General features: G+C 39.5%; 1 protein-coding gene across 1 annotated transcript; it reads right to left on the reverse strand.

The window, feature by feature from the left end:
• Window positions 1-10,745: 10,745 nt before the first annotated feature.
• LOC121747012 (heat shock cognate 70 kDa protein 2-like) lies at window positions 10,746-13,709 on the reverse strand. Its single transcript, XM_042140988.1, has 2 exons — window positions 13,425-13,709; window positions 10,746-12,616 (listed from the first exon to the last, which is right to left on the reverse strand). Exons 1-2 carry the CDS (start codon window positions 13,636-13,638, stop codon window positions 10,887-10,889), a joined length of 1,944 nt encoding a protein of 647 aa, XP_041996922.1. The 5' UTR covers window positions 13,639-13,709; the 3' UTR covers window positions 10,746-10,886.
• Between the last annotated feature and the right edge of the window lie 6,691 nt (window positions 13,710-20,400).

Below are 20,400 nucleotides of genomic sequence, written 5' to 3' on the forward strand. Positions count from 1 at the left end.
TTTCAGTTTAAGAGAAAGGGATCCTGGTTTTACTTGATCCCTTTACAGCCCTTCAGAGCATTCTGTAAAACCAAATGGCCGAAGTGGCAAAATCGTTTCTTTTTTTACAATAGGACAGCGGCTCCGGACTTTTCCTGGAGAGGGCCGAAGTCCGTAATTCCTCATCCTCGGGTAGAACCGTTGGACGAGCTCGAGGGCGAGCTCAATAAGATTCCCATGATTAGGAAACAGTATTCGGAATCTGAGCTCGTCAAGGGTGACTTCGTGTTCGATTCCTCGTCTTCGGACGAAGAGACTGAGGGTGAGGATTTCTTTTTTATGCTTTACTGCTTTAGCGGCGAAAACTAACTTTGTTTTCTCGCTTTTTGGCAGTGAACATGCTAAGCAGGCTAGGTCGCAAATCCTCCGAATCCAAGGAGCCGGAGAAACAGAGAGCCACCAGCTCGGCGTCTGATGCCGAGAAGAATCCGAAGAGGCAGAAGACCTCTTCGAGTCAGTCTTCGGATCCAAAAAAGCCGGAATCGACTTCGGCAAAGGGGAAGGCGAAGACTCAGAAACCCCCAAAAGCGCCACAGAGAGACATTGTCCTGGGGGGTTGTGGATCCGGAGCGGTTGCGGCCACTTCGGAACATATCTCTGAGCCCTTTTTATGGCCAAAGGACTTTGTGGAGGTGAATTTCCTTCTTGATTTTCTGGTTTTGCTTCTTTCCTATATTTTTTGTGGCCCCTCTGTTGACTTTTTTCCTTTTTCCATTTTCAGAGGAACAATATGCTCTGCAAGCTCGTCACAGTTGAACTCTCTAAAGCGTCCAGCGATTATGATGAGATGCAGAGGAATTTGAATGCTGCTCGTCACCAGGCCGAACAGGCTCGGGCAGACTTTGAGGAGGCAAGGGCCGCTAGGATCTCGGCTCAGGATGAAGCCCAGCGTGCCAAAAACCAGCTCATCATCCAGAGAGAGCAGTCGAAACAGAGGGAGGCTGCTGCCGTGGTTGCTCAGGGGGAGGCTCTCCGTGTTTACACGGAGAAACTCTTTTTGAGCAATCAATTTTCGGCCCTTATCGGCGATCTGCTGAAATTGATGACCGATAACGCTGAGCAGGAACCCGAAGTCGTTTTGCCGCTGTATGGCCGAGAGATTGCAGCGCGCCTCCAGAGTCTGCCGCTCCTTGAGGAGCTTGCGTCTTCATCGGTCCTGCTTTCTGCTGAACGAGTCCGTAATTGCCGTGCTGACCGTGACGAGAACATGGAGGCCATCTTTGCCTCCTTGGGGCCTGTTTCACCCGCTTCAATTTTCAAAGAGGGTGAGCAGGAAAATGAGGCCGGCCGGGAGACCGAGCAGGAGGATCAGCAGACCGGCGATGGGGGCGCCGAGCAGGAGGGAGGGAGTAGGGAGGCCGAGGCTGAGACCGAGGTAGACAAGGAGAAAGAAGCTGAAACCCACAGAGAAGCCGGAGACGAAACTGGCGGAGTATGATTTCGTCTCCCTTCTCTTAGTTTAGTTTCTTTCTATTTGTAAAATGGCCTTGAAGCCCTCCTTGTGTAAATTTTTTCTTTGAATGAAAAAATTCTCCTTTCTACACTCGTGTCTTGTTTATAGCTTTTCTTAATCTCTTTTACTCCTATTGTGGTTTACTGCCTGCTCGGTAAACTGTAATGCCGAACTGACATAGCTGCTTCATATTCTTAACTCTAAGGAGCTGGAGGTACTTCACTGGAAGCGGCTATACTCTTTGGCTTTAAATGAAGCTGAGAAAAAAGCTATAGATGACCAGATGAAGTATGATGAACTCTTGGCTCGTTTAGTGGAGCTGGAGTCCAACAATAAGGACTTAGAGTCCATAAAGAAAGATCTGGAGGCCGAGCTGAATACTGTCATCGCTGAGAGGACTGCATATGAAGATTTCATCTGCGGGCGCGGGGGAATGACTATATCTGAAGTTCAGAATCAAGTTGATGAACTGTGGGAGGAGCTTCATGTACTCCGGGAGAACAATGTGCTGGAGAGCTCGGCTTGCCAACAAGTTGTGAAATCATTGCGGCGCTTGGCTTCTCTGTACGACATCATTCTTTCCCGGCGTCCCTCAATCGAGAGATTCCTTAGCCGTTTCCCGCTAACAGATGCTCACACTCCAACTCAAACCTCTAATCCACTTACTCAAATTTCTACTCCAAATCAGCAACGGACTCAGGAGCAACCGGAGACGTCAAGACAAGAACGCCCTGAAGTTCGTAGAGGAGTTGTGAATATGAGTGAGCAAGATCAGCGAATGCTTCGTGAAGAGACTCTTCGCCGCCGAGGTGCTAGAACTTCCCGGACTCAGGGAAGAGGCGGTAGGTCGATCAGAGCATCTCGTCCACCTACTTATTCTTCAACTGCTCGGAACGCCCGAACTCAGCATCATGAGGATTTTTCGGATAGGTGGCTCAACTTTAGCAATCGTAGACAGTAGAATAGTCCTTTGTAATGGTGTAACGCATTCTCGTAGGGCAGCGGAATTGTATGCCCAACAAGACTTAGTAAATGAAATTTTTTCATTTCGCTTCTATCACTGCGTATTTACAGTTCAGCGATTTTTTATTTCATTTATTGTACTCGTCCTCGGTCTTATGAAGTAAACTCTTCTTTGACCGGACTGAGTTAGTGTCCTTATTTGGCGAGTTTTATCGCTTGGATTGGACTTTCCCTGTACTCGTCCTCGGTCTTATGAAGTAAACTCTTCTTTGACCGGACTTAGTTAGTGTCCTTATTTGGCGAGTTTTATCGCTTGGATTGGACTTTCCCTAGTTAACCGGAGTGGTTCTCGGCTTATTGCAGTTCGTTTCAGACGAATTGCTTGTTTCTTAAGCTGAATTGTGGAGTCTTGTATCTTCCTTAGAAGCTTGGACTCACAATTGTCTTTAATACATGATCTAAAAAAAGGGGATCAGCCTTTAAGGAACAATATACCTCAGTAACATTTGTAAGAGACAAAACGCACATAACCCTAGGACCGAACTAGACACAAGAACAATAAAAATAAGAAAGCACATAACCCTAGGACCGAACTAGACACAAGACTGACCGGACCTTGTCTCTTACAAATAGAACTTCTTGAGGTTGGAAATATGCCATGTTCGGGGTACTTGTTCTCCTGACATGTGGGTTAATTTATAAGACCCTTTTCCCAGGACTTCTGACACCCGATACGGACCTTCCCATGTGGGTTCAAGTTTGCCCAGCTTTTCTGCTCGGCTTACTTCATTGTTTCTCAATACGAGATCTCCCACTTGAAACTGCAGCTTTTTCACCCTTTGGTTATAATACCGGGTTACTTGCTCCTTGTACTTGGCTGCTTTTATGCAGGCCAATTCTCTTCTTTCTTCGGCAAGATCTAGTTCGGCTCTCAGTCCGTCGTCATTCAGTTCTGTTGAGAAATTGAGGGTTCGGGGGCTGGGTATGCCGATCTCAACCGGAATTACGGCTTCAGTGCCGTACACTAGACTGTACGGAGTTTCACCGTTGGAGGTTTTTGGTGTAGTTCGGTAAGACCATAGGACTTGAGGAAGATTTTCTACCCATTGTCCTTTGGCTTGTTCTAACCGAGCTTTTAATCCTTTCACCAAAATACGGTTTGTTACTTCCGTTTGTCCGTTTGCTTGTGGGTGAGAGACCGAAGTGAACCGCTGTTGAATATTCAACTCTTGGCACCAATTCTTGAATGTTTTGTCAGTAAACTGAGTCCCATTATCTGAAATGAGGATATGGGGTATGCCAAATCGGCAAACTATGTTCTTCCAGACAAAATCTAATGCCTTTGAGCTTGTTATCGTAGCTAATGGTTCGGCCTCCACCCACTTTGTGAAGTAATCCACGGCAACGATCAAGAATTTCATTTGCCGAGGAGCTTGTGGTAGTGGTCCTACTATGTCTATGCCCCATTGCATAAAAGGCCAAGGGCTTTGCATAGCACATAGATCAGTCTGCGGCATCCTTGGGATATTTGCATGGATTTGGCATTTCGTACATTTCTTAACTAGCCGTACTGCTTCTTGTACCAAAGTTGGCCAATAATATCCCCATCTCAGAACTTTTTTAGCTAATGCTCTAGCTCCGATGTGGCTACCGCAAGATCCTTCATGAACTTCTCTAAGGATGTAATCCGTCTCTTTTGGTCCTACACATCGCAATAACGGTTGAAGGTAGGACTTTCTATATAGGACTCCTTCATGAAGTTCATACCGACGTGCTCGGCATGTGATTTTCCTTGCTTCTCTCTTATCCTCGGACAGTTGTCCTTGATCTAGATACTTTAATATTGGCGTCATCCAGTTTGGTGAACTGGTTACTCAGTGTACTTCAGCTTCATCAATGCTTCTGTGCGGTAATTCCTCCACCCTTGAGCTCGGATATGAGGCCAACTTACCTAAAGTATCTGCTCGGCTATTTCCCGCTCTGGGAATGTGGATTATCCGAAAATAAGAGAAATTTCGGCTAATACTTTGCGCTTTGTCCAAGTATTTTTTCATCCTTTCACCACGGGCTTCACTTGTACCCAGCATGTGATTCACTATGACTTGTGAATCACAATGAATTTTGAGAGATTTGACAAGTAGACGTTGCGCTAACTGAAGTCCGGCAAGAAGGGCTTCGTATTCGGCTTCGTTATTAGTGGTTGGGAATAAGAACCGAAGTGAAAAAGTTACTTCGTGTCCGTCGGGAGCGATAAGTAGAATACCAGCTCCACTTCCTGTCTTATTCGAAGCTCCATCTACGAATCCAATCCAACAGTCCGGCGGCTCTACTTCGGGTTTCTGGGGCTGTGTTAGTTCATCATTGGTAGGATTTTTCTGTTCGGCAATAATAGGGATTGCCTGATCGAACTTTGCCTCTACAAGAAAATCTGCCAAGGCTTGTCCCTTGATGGCTTTCCGAGGTAGATATTCTATTGAATGTTCTCCCAACTCTATGGCCCACTTGGCAATTCTGCCTGATGCTTCTGGCTTAGTCAAAACTTGCCGAAGTGGAAGATCGGTTAAGACGCATACTTTGTGAGCATAGAAATATGGCCGCAGTCTCCTTGCTGCATTTACTAATGCCAGAGCAATTTTTTCCAGAGGTTGATACCTTGTTTCGGGACCTCTTAATGCTCGGCTTGTAAAGTAGATAGGACGCTGTTTTAGGCCTTCTTCTCGTACAAGCACCGCGCTAATGGTTTGATCTGATGCTGCTAAATATAAGAATATCACTTCGGCATCTGTTGGAGCAGAGAGAATAGGAAGTTCGGTTAAATAACTTTTGAGTTCGTCAAAAGCCTTTTTCTGTTCGGCTCCCCACTCAAACTTTGGTGCCTTCTTCAAAACATTGAAGAACGGCATTTGCTTTTCGGCTGCTTGGGAAAGGAATCTATTCAGTGCGGCTAGACATCCAGTTAGCCTTTGCACATCATGTATTGACTTCGGCATTACCATGTTCTGAACAACTTGAACCTTTAGGGGATTTGCCTTGAGTCCTTCCTTTGAAACCCAACAACCCAGAAATTTTCCCGAATCTACCAAAAAGGTACATTTTTGGGGATTGAGTTTGAGGTTGGCTTTTTTGAGCACGTCGAGAGTGGATTTGAGATTGTTTTCGTACTCCGAAGTGCTTCTGCTTTTAACAACTGTGTCGTCAACATATACTTCAACCTCTTTTCCGATCAGGTGCCGAAATAGCTTATCTACCATCCTTTGATATGTGGCTCCGGCATTCTTTAAACCAAATGGCATCTTTTTATAAGCAAAAATACCGAAGTCAGTAATGAAAGCCGTTTTTGAAGCATCATTCTCATCCATTAAAACTTGGTGGTATCCTTTATACAAATCAAGAAAACAGAAAATTTCGAAGCCTATCAGAGCTTCTACTTTTTTATCTATGTTGGGAAGGGGGTAGCAATCTTTAGGACAGTGCTTATTTAGATCCGTAAAATCTATGCACATCCGCCATCCTCCTTCTTTTTTCTTGATCATCACAGGATTGGCCACCCAAGAAGGATATTTTACTTCAAATAATACATCCGCTTTCAGTAATTGGCGGACTTCGTCATGGATGACTTGATTTCTTTCTGCCGCAAAGAGTCTTTGCTTCTGTTTTATAGGCCGGACGGAAGGATCAATATTTAACCGATGTGTAATTACCTCGGGAGACACTCCAGGCATGTCCAACGGAGACCACGCAAAGACATCTTTGTACTCTTTGAGGAGCTGGATGGTCTTTTCCCGGAGTAGAGGTGTTCCCGCGAAACCGATCTTGACCGTTCTGGATGGATCATCTTCGTATAACTGAACTTTCATCGAGTTCGGCTCCGGTGTGACTTCGTTCATTTCGCCTGCCTCTGACTCCGGCTGCTGTGATTGCTATGCTTGATGGTGCCGATCTGATTGTTCGGCACTTTTAAGCGCAATCTGCAAACATTCTTTTGCTCTCTTTTGATCACCTCGGATGACTGCTATTCCTCCTTTAGTGGGGATCTTGATTGTGAGGTGATAAGTAGAGCAAATGGCCCGAACTGTGTTGAGCCAGTCTCTTCCCAGTATAATGTTATACGGGGATCGAGCTTTTACCACAAAAAACTCGATCATCGTACTGGAGCTAGTAGGCGCTCTTCCTACCGTAATCGGAAGGCTGATAATACCTTCAGGGCAGGTGTCCTCCTGGGCGAAACTTTTCAGAGGAAGTGGGGCCGGACTGAGCCGAGCTGGATCCACTTCCAGTTTATCAAAACATTCTTTAAAAAGAATGCTAACCGACGCTCCTATATCCACAAACACTCTGTGGATCAGTTTGTTTGCCACTCCAGCTTGAATGACAATAGCGTCTTGATGAGGAGAAATGGTCGGGACAGGATCTGCATCTGAAAATGTAATTACTTCCTCCTTCTTCAGCCTTTTATGTGTTGGCTCCTCTCGATTGAAGCCTCTGCGCTCTGATTTTAGAGACGATTTAGTCTTCCCGGCTGGGAGAGCGTCAATAGTCTGGATCACTCCATCATATTGCGGCTCGTCATCGTCTTCGGGATCCTGTTGCCTTTTAGGATCCTGAGGAGCGCAGTTCGCACTTCTCTGTTTCTTATTCTTTTTCGGCGGCTTGCTTTGGTATTTTTTTAACGTCCCTGCTTTCACAAGAACATCAATACCTGCTGCCAAATTTCGGCACTCCTCGGTATCGTGACCGTGGTCTTGATGGAAGGAGCAATATTTATCCTGACTTCGGCGCGTGGCCGATTTCGTCATCGACTTTGGTTTTTCGAACATATCAGAATGCAGTTCGAAAATTTCCGCTCTCGACTTGTTCAATGGTACGCACTGAGCGGGTGGTTTCTCAGGATTGAGACGTGGTCCCAATCTGTCTTGTACCGGTGCCCTTTGAATTCTTTCAAAAGGAGTTCGGCGAGGATGTCCCTGATCGCTATGATCGGGCTTCCTCTTGTCTCCTCTGGAAGAGCTGTCTAAATACCGTTTTCGACGGTCTGCCTCATCAGCATGAGAAAACTGGTCCGCAATGTCCCACATCTCTTGAGCTGTTTGCGGACTGCATTCAACGAGCTTTCTGTAGAGAGCTCCTGGCAGAATTCCATTTTGGAATGCCGAAATGACAAGTAGATCATTGAGATCATCTACTTGTAGGCATTCCTTGTGGAATCTTGTCATGAAGTCGCTAATCTTTTCATCGCGACCTTGACGTATAGAAAGCAGCTGAGCCGAAGTGATTCGGGTTTCAGCTTTCTGGAAGAACCTCCTATGAAAAGCATCCATTAGATCTCTGTAAGATCTAATGCTGCCTTGAGGGAGGCTATCAAACCACCTTCTTGCGTTCCCGATGAGCATCTCGGGAAACAGCTTACACATATGAACCTCATTGAGACCCTGGTTCGCCATATTATACTGATAGCGTCCCAGGAAATCATGAGGATCCACCAACCCGTCATAAGTCACTGACGGAGTTCGGTAATTTTGTGGCAACGGAGTTCTGGTGATATCATCCGAAAATGGAGTCTTCAGCGCTCCATACATAGCGAATCCGACATCTCTACGGTATGGTGGAGATGGAGTTCTCCTGTGATTTCGGTAACAAGGAGGAGAAGGAACATATCGGTGGTGAGGATTCTTTCTCCTGGAAGATACGGCACTACTGCGGTAGTGACTTTCATGTCTGGAGGGGGAGGGAGAATCCGCCGTTTTCTTCTCCGGCTTCTGGCTCTTTTGCAGGAATGTTAAGAACTCATCCTGCTTCTCAGCCAAGAACAACTTGACAGCCTCATTCAAAGCGAGCTGCTGGGGAGGCTCGGTGCGATGACTTTTTGAGTGGTTTGTTCTTTCACCGTGAGAACTGGAGGCAGATTTCTCCCGAGGCTGTTTTCCAGACCTACGGGCTGGACTAGCTTCCTCACGTTCATCACGGACGGAAGTATGGGTATTATGTGATCTGGTACGCATTTTTTGGTGGAAGAGGATCAAAAACTCGCTTTTATCACAGTTTTGGTTTTCTGTCGTTTCCCACAGACGGCGCCAGTGATGATTTAGCGAATTTTTGATGGGAATAAATGCAAGTAATAAACTATCACAACACGGAAAATTACGTGGTTCGATTTACTGAGGTAAATCTACGTCCACGGGAAGAAGAGAGGGCAAATTTGTATTGCTTGGTCTCGCTTACAGATTACAATACTGATTTGCTATAAGATTCAGGATCTAGAGAGCTTAACCTTCGTCTATCTGATCTAAGTTCTATTTATACACTCGAACTAAGATCGTGGTTTGCAGCCCTGGTAGTGGGGTTGATAACTGCTTAATACCACTAAATAGATCGTGGGTGTAATGGAGGTAGTGGGGTTGATTACATGGGTCCACTATCTCCTTGTTCGGTCGAATACTAAGACCGAACTGCTGAACTTTGCCGATCAGCTTTTGCCGATCTGAGAGTTGAGCTCGATTGGTCGGCTTTTACCGAGCTATAGGCTGTGACCGAACTCTTTGGTTGTGCCGAACTGATACTACCGAGCTATAGGCTGTGACCGAACTCTTTGGTTGTGCCAAACTGATACTCTTTCTTGGGTTTTGGGCTGATGGGCCGTCACTGCTATTGGGCTCGCAATTATTGTTTAGTTGTTTAGTTCGTATCCCATCATCGTTGGATATATACGGAAATTGCAACTATAAGTGGGATTTGTACCATTTCTTGCCATAAACTCCGTTCATGTGATAAATACGATCAACAAAGCAAACGGCAACAAAATCACAACAATAGGCGTGATTTGTACCGGTTTATGCCTAATACATAGGTTTTGTGGTAAAATACGAACTGCAAAGCAACGGCAACAAAAAGTTAGATATGTGTTGATATATGCCTGAAGCCGGTTATGTGGTAAATCCGAATTGCAAAGCAAAAGCCAGCTAAATCGCAAAAATAATAGGGGTCTATACCAATTTGTGCCTTAAACCCATTTCATATGGTAAATACAAACTGCAAACAAATAACAAGATAAAGAAATTTATTGACTTTTTACAAATAAAAAAAAAGATCATAATAATAAACGGAATTTGTACCGATACACGTGCTTTAAACAGGGTCATATGGTAAATACAAACGGCAAAGCAAGTATAACAACATAATTCAAGAATGTTTAGCTAATCTACCTAACAAAGGCTAGATAGAATAATGTCAGTTACCACATATTGATGATATTGGTGATATAAAGTGATATGAGAGGTTATGCTCGTGTGTTGGCCTAGTAAAGAGCGTGAGTCTTATATTCGAGTCCATCGTGATACGATCTTTAAATTTCAATTCATTTTCAATAAAAAAAATTAAATGATATGAGATGGTATTGATGTGGACTTATCCTAGAAAATTATAGTACTAGATAATATCATAAAATTGGAATTAATCAGAATTAAAATGTTAAAAAAAATAGTCATATTGCTAGATTGTGAAGTTTTAATATAAAATTAGTAAATTATGAATAAGATGAAATGGATAAAATAAGAGAAATACAAAATATGGAAAAAGTAGAAAACATAATTATAAAGAGTATGATCATTTTTTAAAAAAATTATGGGTAAATGAATTTAAATAAAGAGTATGATCATAATTCAATGGATGGGTGAGAATGAGACTATTTCTGACTTTCTGTTGAGGAAAATATCATGTTCTACTTTTTGCAATAATTCAAATTTGGTTGGCTGGAAAAACTGCAAGAAGGCATTTCTCTTTTTCAATTTATAGGAGAGGCCCAATAGACTAGTTATGGATGCTGAGTCGAATCATTTATTACCTAGGAGTACTAAATATCTGAGGTAATTTCTTTATAGTGCAAGGTTTTTATTTATTGTTTTTTCCTTCAATGTTTATCAAAGTGCAAATTGTGAATTAAATATCTAAACTCCTCCATCCGTCAATAATTTCATTTTAGTTTTGAGATTTAAAATACTACGTAATATTTAACCAATTAAGTATAAAAGGTAATAATGTATAAATTGTTGACTTTGGTCAATAAAAAAAGTTTACAAATGAATTATTTTTAACACTATTTTTAAAACTTTCAAACAAGTAAAAAGCCTTCTTGCACTATGACTGAAAAACATAATTTTCATAATTTCCAAAAGCTCAGTAAGCTGCAAAATTTGATAAGCAATGAGAAGAATTTCAATTATTTCAGGAAGCAGATTAAAACCAGAACCAAAGAATCATAAGAAAAGTAAAAAGCAGAAAATCGAAGGCAAAACCGTAGAATCCAAAATATGGTAACGATATTAAAAGAGCACTAAACTGATTCTGACAAAAAACAGCATCAAAATCAAATCTTGTCCAACAAAAAACTTAAAAACACAGGATACTCAAAGCCATGGGGTAAAACACGGGGATAGATTTAGTCGACCTCCTCAATCTTGGGGCCGGCACTGCTGCCGCCGCTGGGGGCTGGGATATCATCATCCATCGGAGCTTCACCTCCGGCTCCCTGGTACATCTTTGCGATGATGGGGTTGCAGACGCTCTCGAGCTCCTTCATCTTGTCCTCAAACTCATCAGCCTCACCCAACTGGTTCCCGTCAAGCCACTGGATGCAAGACTCGATGGCATCCTCAATCTTCTTCTTGTCATCAGCTGGCAGCTTGGAGGCGATCTTCTCGTCCTTCACGGTGTTCCTCATGTTGTAGGCATAGTTCTCCAACGCATTCTTGGCCTCAACCTTCTTCTTGTGCTCCTCGTCCTCAGACTTGTACTTCTCCGCCTCCTGGACCATCTTCTCGATGTCATCCTTGGAGAGCCTGCCCTTGTCGTTGGTGATTGTGATCTTGTTCTTCTGGCCAGTAGTCTTGTCCTCAGCCGAGACGTTGAGGATACCGTTGGCGTCAATGTCGAAGCAGACAGTGATCTGAGGGACTCCCCTGGGGGCAGGTGGGATGCCGGAGAGCTCAAACTTTCCAAGGAGATTGTTGTCACGGGTCCTCGTTCTCTCACCTTCATAGACCTGGATCAACACACCGGGCTGGTTGTCGGAGTAGGTCGAGAAGACCTGTTCCTTCTTGGTGGGAATGGTGGTGTTTCTTGGGATCAAGACAGTCATGACACCTCCGGCAGTTTCCAACCCGAGGGAAAGGGGAGTGACATCAAGAAGCAACAGATCCTGGACCTTCTCATTACCCTCACCGCTCAAGATAGCAGCCTGGACTGCAGCACCATAGGCAACAGCCTCGTCGGGGTTAATGCTCTTGCAGAGCTCCTTGCCGTTGAAGAAATCCTGCAACAACTGCTGAACTTTGGGAATCCTAGTGGATCCTCCAACAAGGACAACATCATGCACAGAGCTCTTGTCCATCTTGGCATCTCTCAGGCACTTCTCAACAGGCTCCATACACTTTCTGAACAAGTCCATGTTGAGCTCCTCAAACCTAGCACGGGTGATGGGGGCATAGAAATCAATACCCTCATATAGAGAGTCAATCTCAATGGTGGTCTGAGCAGTGGACGAAAGTGTCCTCTTCGCCCTCTCACAAGCTGTCCTCAACCTCCTCAGAGCTCTTGGGTTGCCGCTGATGTCCTTCTTGTTCTTCCTCTTAAACTCCTGAACAAAGTGGTTCACCATTCTGTTGTCGAAGTCCTCACCACCCAAGTGAGTGTCACCAGCAGTTGCCTTCACCTCGAAGATACCCTCCTCAATGGTCAGAAGAGAGACATCAAAAGTACCACCCCCAAGGTCGAAGATCAACACATTCTTCTCCCCAACGCTGGTCGCCTTCTTGTCAAGACCATAGGCAATGGCAGCGGCAGTGGGCTCATTGATGATACGCATCACATTGAGGCCAGCAATGACTCCAGCATCTTTGGTGGCTTGACGCTGGGAGTCGTTGAAGTAAGCTGGGACAGTGACGACAGCGTTCTTCACTGCTGAACCAAGGTATGCCTCAGCAATCTCCCTCATTTTCATCAAAACCATGGAGGAGATCTCCTCAGCAGCAAAGTGCTTCTCCTCGCCCTTGTATTGAACACTGATCATAGGCTTCTCAGCAGGTCCGGCAAAAACCTTGAATGGCCACAATTTGATGTCGCTCTGAACAGAGGCATCAGTAAAACGCCTTCCAATCAACCTCTTAGCATCTGAAAAATAACCAAAATGGAACAATCAATAATCTATACTTAACCAAGGCTACATAGAGTGTATATTCATTTAAGCATTCAATAACAATCGTGCATACCAACAGAATGAATACAATGTAACTATCACTGACAGGAGCAATATCAACCGTCGTAGTCCGATTAAATCCAAGGTGATAGAGTGAATTCATGCAAATTAAAGAACTACATCACAAGCTAAAAACAAAGCAATATATTAAGCCTATTTAAAATATCTATTTTTCAAGTTATGGTTATGAACAGCTGGTTTATGTTGGATTCACATTAATTTACACCTCGTATAGCATAGTTCCAGTAGAAAATTACGTCGTAGTCACTTAAAACTACAACAGCATATTCCTAAGATGACAATCGGTATCATATTGAATCAGATCGAAGGCGACATAGTAAAAACACAGATTCATGCTCAGCATCATGCCTATTAAGATAATTCTACTTGTAGCTATTATGTCCTTTACCTACTAAACAAACAAAGCAGATCGACGCAGATACAGATGTTCCCGATTCAAAACCAACCCAAATCAAAGGAAACACGGTAAATCAACTAAATCACAATCCAAAACAGATCTAGCAGACAAAATCATGCTCAGCATCATGCTTATTAAGATAATTCTACTTATATCAACTGAATACTTTGCCTACTAATCGACGAACATATATATGCACACAATCCAAAACTACTAGAAATTCAAGGAAACACGTGAAATCAACTAAATCACAATCTAAATCAGATCTTGCAGACAAAATCATTAAAAAAATAAAAAATCCGTACCAAAAACGGTGTTGATCGGGTTCATCGCGACCTGATTCTTCGCAGCGTCACCGATGAGACGCTCGGAGTCCGTGAAGCCGACATAGGACGGCGTGGTTCTGTTTCCCTGGTCATTGGCGATGATCTCAACACGGTCGTGCTGCCACACACCGACGCAAGAGTAGGTGGTGCCGAGATCGATCCCGATGGCCGGACCCTCTCCCTTTCCAGACATAGTAGCAGTTTACAGATCTAATTGGGAGAGAGATGTGAAGGAAAACTAGATTTGAATTGAGAGGCTGGGCTACAGAAAATGAGTTGGTATTTGTATGTGAGGGAGGGAGCTAGCTTTGACGTTCTAGAATGTTCTGAATAAACCCTAATTGTTAAGAGCCGTCGGATTGAAAATCGGACGGTGGGAGATGGGCTGCGGTCTTTGCGTGGAGGGAGTGCTAGGTTTGAACGGTTTGAACATAGCCGCGCTTGGTTTTTATTTTTCTTCCTTTTTTCGTTTTTATTGTTTAAGAAACTTTTTCATTTTGTATGTTCATTTTAATTAGTTGGTAATACTATAACAAAGATCTTATTCTACTAAAACAATACTTCTTCATTGCACTCGTATCATTGCACTCGTATTTTCATTTTATAGATGGTCGACGATACGTTTCTAAGTACCTTGTAACAAACTTACTCGATTACCGAAATTATCGAATAAATGATATCTCAAATTTAGTATTGGAACTTAACCTCTTACAGTACGGTGTGCTTAGAGCCAAGGATGAGCAAAATATACGTAATGCAAAAATTCAATATGAACCAAACCGAAATTAAAAAATCAGTCCAAATGAATTTTTTAAAATATGAATTAATCTAAAATAAATTATATATTATATGTAATAAAAATTAGTATAATTATTAACCTAAAGTATATAAAACATTTGTGTTGTACAAATATAATGGTATTTGCTGTAATAGATTTTTAGATTTTGATATTGGGTTTTCAAATTTCCGAAATTTTTTGCATTGGATTTTGTAATTTTACACTCCAAATTTTTGTGCAATTTTAGATTTTTCGGTTCGAATTCGGATTTTCATACCATTCGGAACATGTCGGACTCATTTTTTTCATAAAACATTAAATTTTCGAATCGGATCAAATTGACAAAAAATCAAATTATAAATCTAATAGTTCATCCCTAATTAAAAGACAAATCAAATAGTAGCCGTTAGACATGTCAAAACTTAACATATCACATATTTTAATTCACAATTTGTAAATAGAAGCGATAGAGAGAAAAATTTATAAGAGTATTGTTGATGAAAATGAGATTCATCACAAATCTACTAATAATAGAAATTTTTATTTCTATAAAACGGAGTAGATAGAGACCGATGGAAATATCAATTTTCATTAAAAATATAAAATATACATTATATATTGTAAATAACTAAGATGATGATAATGGGCTAATAGTGTTTTGGGCCTCTATCTCTAAAATATGCACCGATTCTTTATTAATGGGCCGAACAAATTCCATTAACTTTATTTTCTTCATACTGTTGGACTCGGTTTTAAAGGCTGTGAATATTGATAGCCCAATTTGAGTATTGTATAGTTGCTCATCAATATATAGGACAGGTGCATATATTCTTATTCCTAAATGCTTGCATAGGTTTTAGCTTTTAAACGAATGTCGATGGATGCGTTTGTAAACATGTTCAGTTAGAACATATCTTGACTAGTCGTGATTCGAATGTATCACAAGAGGAACACTAGGTTGAAGTACTCGATTTTGCGCAACCCAATTGGAAAGACATAGGTTAGCTAGATCCATTGTAGATGCATGCCGGAGACGAGCTGCAAAAAAAGGGCTTATTTGATCTTCACCCTGATTCGTCAGACTTTTATCACTTATATTTACTCTCAAATTTTATTACTTGAAGATTTCAAGTTGAGTAATGTTCCTTATGCTGGATTGGGAGTTTGAATCTTTTCAAGTTGTGATATAGTTAAATACGGCATTTATTTTTTTTCGTCTGGTTTTGTTTTAAACACATAGTTGTTATGTCATTTCTTTTATTATTGCTTGTATTGTTTTTAGATCAATTAAAAGGTCGTATTGTATTGTAACACATGACAAGGTCATTCCATATGCTCACCAATGTGTCTGTCTTTTGCTTGTTTTTTATATTTTTTTATACCCTATTAATAAGTTTAATTTATTTCCCTCCAAAAAAAGTCACACACACGCCTCCAATGAGCAAAAAAGTATAAGTGGATTCAAATTTTTTATTGTGAGCATAAAAAGCACTTATTTTGTTATATTCATGTATTTCAATCATTTCACTTTACATCTATCATCCATAAATACCGAAAAATTATTCAAAATTATTTTACTTACACTATTCAATTTTTATGTAGTATACAATCAATTCTACACATTACCAAGAATGCATACACTCACACTTATTCTCTTACAACTCATGAAGAGTGTAGAGTATTTGCGTTGCGGATGTTCTGACAAGATATACCACACGATCAACGCGAAGCTGCCACATACACCTATGTAATAAATGTAGGTGCACGAATTTAATTTTGAATGAGAGGATATGATCATTTTGATGTACTCATAGGCAAGTAACTCATCCCAACTTACATATACTGTCCAATCAAACTATTCATTTAAATTCTCTCTAGTTGGAGAATTTGTGGAAATCATTGTTTCCTTGTGACAGAGGCAATCCACATTTCCAAGTCATGCATTAAATTAAGATCCTCTTCCCTTTAGAGAAATTAGTTCAATTAATATTTGAAATTATTATCCATGTAAGATACATGGATATCATTAGCAGCGGATTTAGGGGTGCGAGAGGGGAGAGTGTTTGGTGGACTAACTTGTGGTGGTGTGATTTCTTTCGATCTTTGCTGACTGTGTAGTTGATCGTTTCTTTTGCTTCATGTTTTATGTGTTGACGGTAGGTATATTTGTCATATTCTTTACATTTGTTCCTTTTTCATTTGTTTATTCATGTTACTTGTTAAGCCGTTGTAGCTCTTGAACATTGTATTGATGTTGCGGATCAATTGATATGTTTTGAATCTTTTACAAAAATGCAAAAAAAAAATCACTAGCATACTTATTATAGTTTTTATAAAATTGTAGCACTGTTATTAGTAGATTATTATATTGAAGCACGACTATGCTTGGATCAAGTGAATGCCCCACAACCACATCTTTTTATATTCTGACAACTTAATTTCGACTTCACTTCAATAAATATTATTGTGAGTTTTGTTTATTTTTAGTGGACCTTAATTAATTATTTAATAGCAAGACCGAGACACTCGTATGAATTATATCCGTAGCAAAACATAAGTTCAAATATAAAGAATTTACTTTTTATTTTGAATAAATCGATATATGGATTGCCTCTGTCACATTGAATAAAACAATACTATACGTTATACTATTCATACAAAATACAGATAATTCGATGTTACACAAATAAAATTAGCTTGCTTCTACGTGAATGCATACTAAATAATCACACTGAATATTGTTAGACGAAACTGTTGAGTATGAAGCCTGAAAAGAAGTTTATCAGTTCGCATATTTAGGCATAACTCAATTTCCATCGTGGATAGGATTTAGGTTCATTTTCCAGTCTATATGTACGCCATCTTTCACTATAAATTGCATCCGAAAATCATATAGTGATATATTTGGCTTAACATCGTCCTTTGACGTAATTACATTGTATTAAATTGCATAAACAATTTCTTTGTTTATTTCATTTATATTCGTTATTATCTGTGTTTATTTTGCCAGAAGAAAGTATCGATATATTTGAAAAATTAAGTAAAAGGTAGCATCGGCTTGTAGTTTCGTGGATCATATATTATGAAAATCGTTTAGGGGGGATTGTAACATTTTTCATGTGTTTTGAATCTTTTAATGACTGCAATTGTAAAATCCTAACTTGAAGTTGAATAAGAAAATACTTTAATTTCTTCACACATGATTTATGATGTGAATGTTAGCTAAATATCAGCATTCCAAACTTTTCATACAAATAATAAATATTTTATCCATTAATCATAAAAAAATAGCTAGTACAATGATGATGATGATGATAATTTTCATTGGCATACTAATATCCAAACAGTTGTACGATTCAATACAATTTTAGAATTAATAACGTACCGACAAGGCAATCTTCATATATACTAGTACTATTGATATTTATTATAACTACTATTATTTGATTGATCGAGAAAATTCGAGATCATCCCATTGTGCTCTAGATCCAAGTCACACTTTCTTTTAGCTAGCTACATCCTTAATTTTTGGTTTAATACAATAAAATTAAGTTCATATATGTATTTAAATCAAGCTTAATGTATCTACAATTCAAGTTTAATGCACTACAATATGAGCATTTGTGTCGCACTTCGTTAGCTCGGCAGGAGTCAAGAATGGCAAGTTCAAAAATACCTGTGGGGTGAGATACATCGAAGAAGGTTGTTGTCGACGTCTGAAGGGAGAATAGGTGCGGCGGTTTCAATAGCTATGGTTGACAAACAAGAACAAATTAAATATAATGGAATTAGAAGTAACTCCACCGAAGGCGGAGTTTCATTGATTTTTCCTGTTGTCATGGGCTGACGATACTCTTTCAAATATTCAAGGTCGATCTAGAAACTTGTAATTATACTTAATTTTACCAAACAATGTGTTGTAGATATTTATAAGACATGATTTTTGAAATGTTACGTGACACTTAAAACATAAAAGACATCTCAATCGAACATATAATGCATATGACAGAACGGCGTTTTAATTATATAAGCTCTTCCCTCACATAAACTAAGCTCAATCATCCAACTTATTTTGAAATACTATAAATTTGTAGTAATATTTTATTAAAAGGTTAAAAACCATATTGTCCACTGCTTAGCATAAACTAAGCCCCAGACTTCTTTTTAGTTGTAATTTTATTGCCAAATGTGTGCACTGTGACCGACGGTCTTTATTATACTCCATATTTATATACAGTAATTATTTATTTATTAAATTTTGTGTTTGTGGGTGTATGATTTTATATAGTAAAATTAATTAAAAATCAATAAAACTTTGAGGAATGAATATTTAGGATTCTCAGAAAAAAAAAGAACCAAATGCTTGAGGAATATTCCTTCCTGGTTGAAAATATATACTCCCTCCGTCCCTAAAGAATATGCACTTTGGGATCGGTACGAGTTTTAATGTAAAATTGATCAAGTAAGAGACGGGTAGAGAGAAAAAGTAACTAAAGTGTTGTTAGTGGAGAATGAGTCCACCTCATTAGAGAGAAATGACTCTCTAAAATTAGAAAGTGCATATTCTTGCGGAACGGACTAAAAAGTAAAGAGTGCATATTCTTATGGGACGGATGGAGTATTGATTTTCACCCAATTAAAATGATGAAATATAGAATAATATAAACATATCTATGAAGAATTGGGGTTGGTGGAGGATGATGACGATACGACCATTGATCAAAGAATTATAGGAAAAAATAAAGAAATCGTAAATATTAGAAAAAACAAAATTATATTGCAAAACAACAGCATCTTGTCCCATTTCGTTGGAATATTGCTGTTTAGATTCAATATTTCCTGAAACCAACTCTTGTCGATATAGTAAATCAATTAACAATGTAATTCTGAAGCATATTAAATAATAATATGTCGAAATCACAAGAGTAAAAATGATGCAACTTTTTTTCAATAATGTGACCGTTTTTTAATAGTTATATAGGCAAAATCATGTCTCTAAAATATCTTATACTATCAATAACATCCACATAATACACATAATTTCATGTATGTATCATAATATAACATAATCGACTATAATTGGGTGGCAAACTGTTAATTATTTTGACTCGGTAGCATCCAAATGGCATTCATGTAGATACTTATATTCTTTTTGAAACTAAAATAGAAGATGAATTTTTCATAAAAAAAATATTTTGAATATTGAAATGGAGTTTAGGGCTATGGTTTGAACTAATCAATTGTTATTACATCGTTACGGATTACTGAGGATGGCATGCTTACACCCTACATAGTGTAAAAGCATGTCACGCGACTCTACCCTGTCACCCAATCAGCACCGCATGTGGGGTAAACCCGTTGGATGGGTGGTGCGACTAGATACGAAAATATCAAATTATGATTAATTGGGTTAATTGCGGGAAAGTCATGAATTTTGGCCAGCATAAGGTCTATTATATAACTTTGACAATTAGTTGGAAAATTCGCGAATTCTTTTTTTCAATTTTCTCATGCTAAAAAATCAAATTTCTTACTATTTTTAATATGTTGTTGATCTATGGCACACATGTTTCAAATTTACTATTTTTAATATTTTGTTGATCTATTGCAGACATGTTTCAAATTTATGTATGATTTGGGAACCAAAATACTTTAGCTTAATATTAGACGGGGTTTTCAATATTTTTCTTATTAAAATTAATTGCTTTTGTGAGGAAATACATATTTGCAAAAATTCACATATATCGGCTTTAACGTCATACCAAATACAAATAAATGGGACAATTGAAAAAATGTCAAAGTTATGATATACAACTATTGTAGTTTTTAAAGATGTGTGTTTGGCCAAAATTTAATCAAACTTCATTGTTTTTCCGGCAATTTACACTAAATATAATTTCACCCAAATTAAACCAAGCAAAAAAATCAAGAAAAGTGTTAGGTTTTTATAATTGATTCTCAACGCTGCGGGACTAACCAAAATTTGACCAAAATTCATAGTTTTCCGACAATTCACCGTAAGTAATTTGTGATGATTATTTGAATATTATTAATAGTTTAGTGTGCCGAAAATGGTTGAAAGTATTTTTAATATTCTCGTTTTATTTATACATAAATATTTACACTATTACACCCAGCAAAAAATTTTGTCACACTTCTCCAACCGCATCGCAACCG

This window comes from Salvia splendens, chromosome 9, assembly GCF_004379255.2.
Source record: "Salvia splendens isolate huo1 chromosome 9, SspV2, whole genome shotgun sequence".
In the NCBI taxonomy this organism is placed as follows: domain Eukaryota; kingdom Viridiplantae; phylum Streptophyta; class Magnoliopsida; order Lamiales; family Lamiaceae; genus Salvia; species Salvia splendens.

Bases quoted from the DNA above. Each gene is read 5' to 3' on its own strand.
- LOC121747012 (XM_042140988.1), bottom strand. From the start codon at position 13,638: ATGTCTGGAAAGGGAGAGGGTCCGGCCATCGGGATCGATCTCGGCACC. The intron at 12,617-13,424 runs GTACGGATTTTT...GTTATTTTTCAG, and splicing joins CCCGATCAACACCGTTTTTG to ATGCTAAGAGGTTGATTGGA.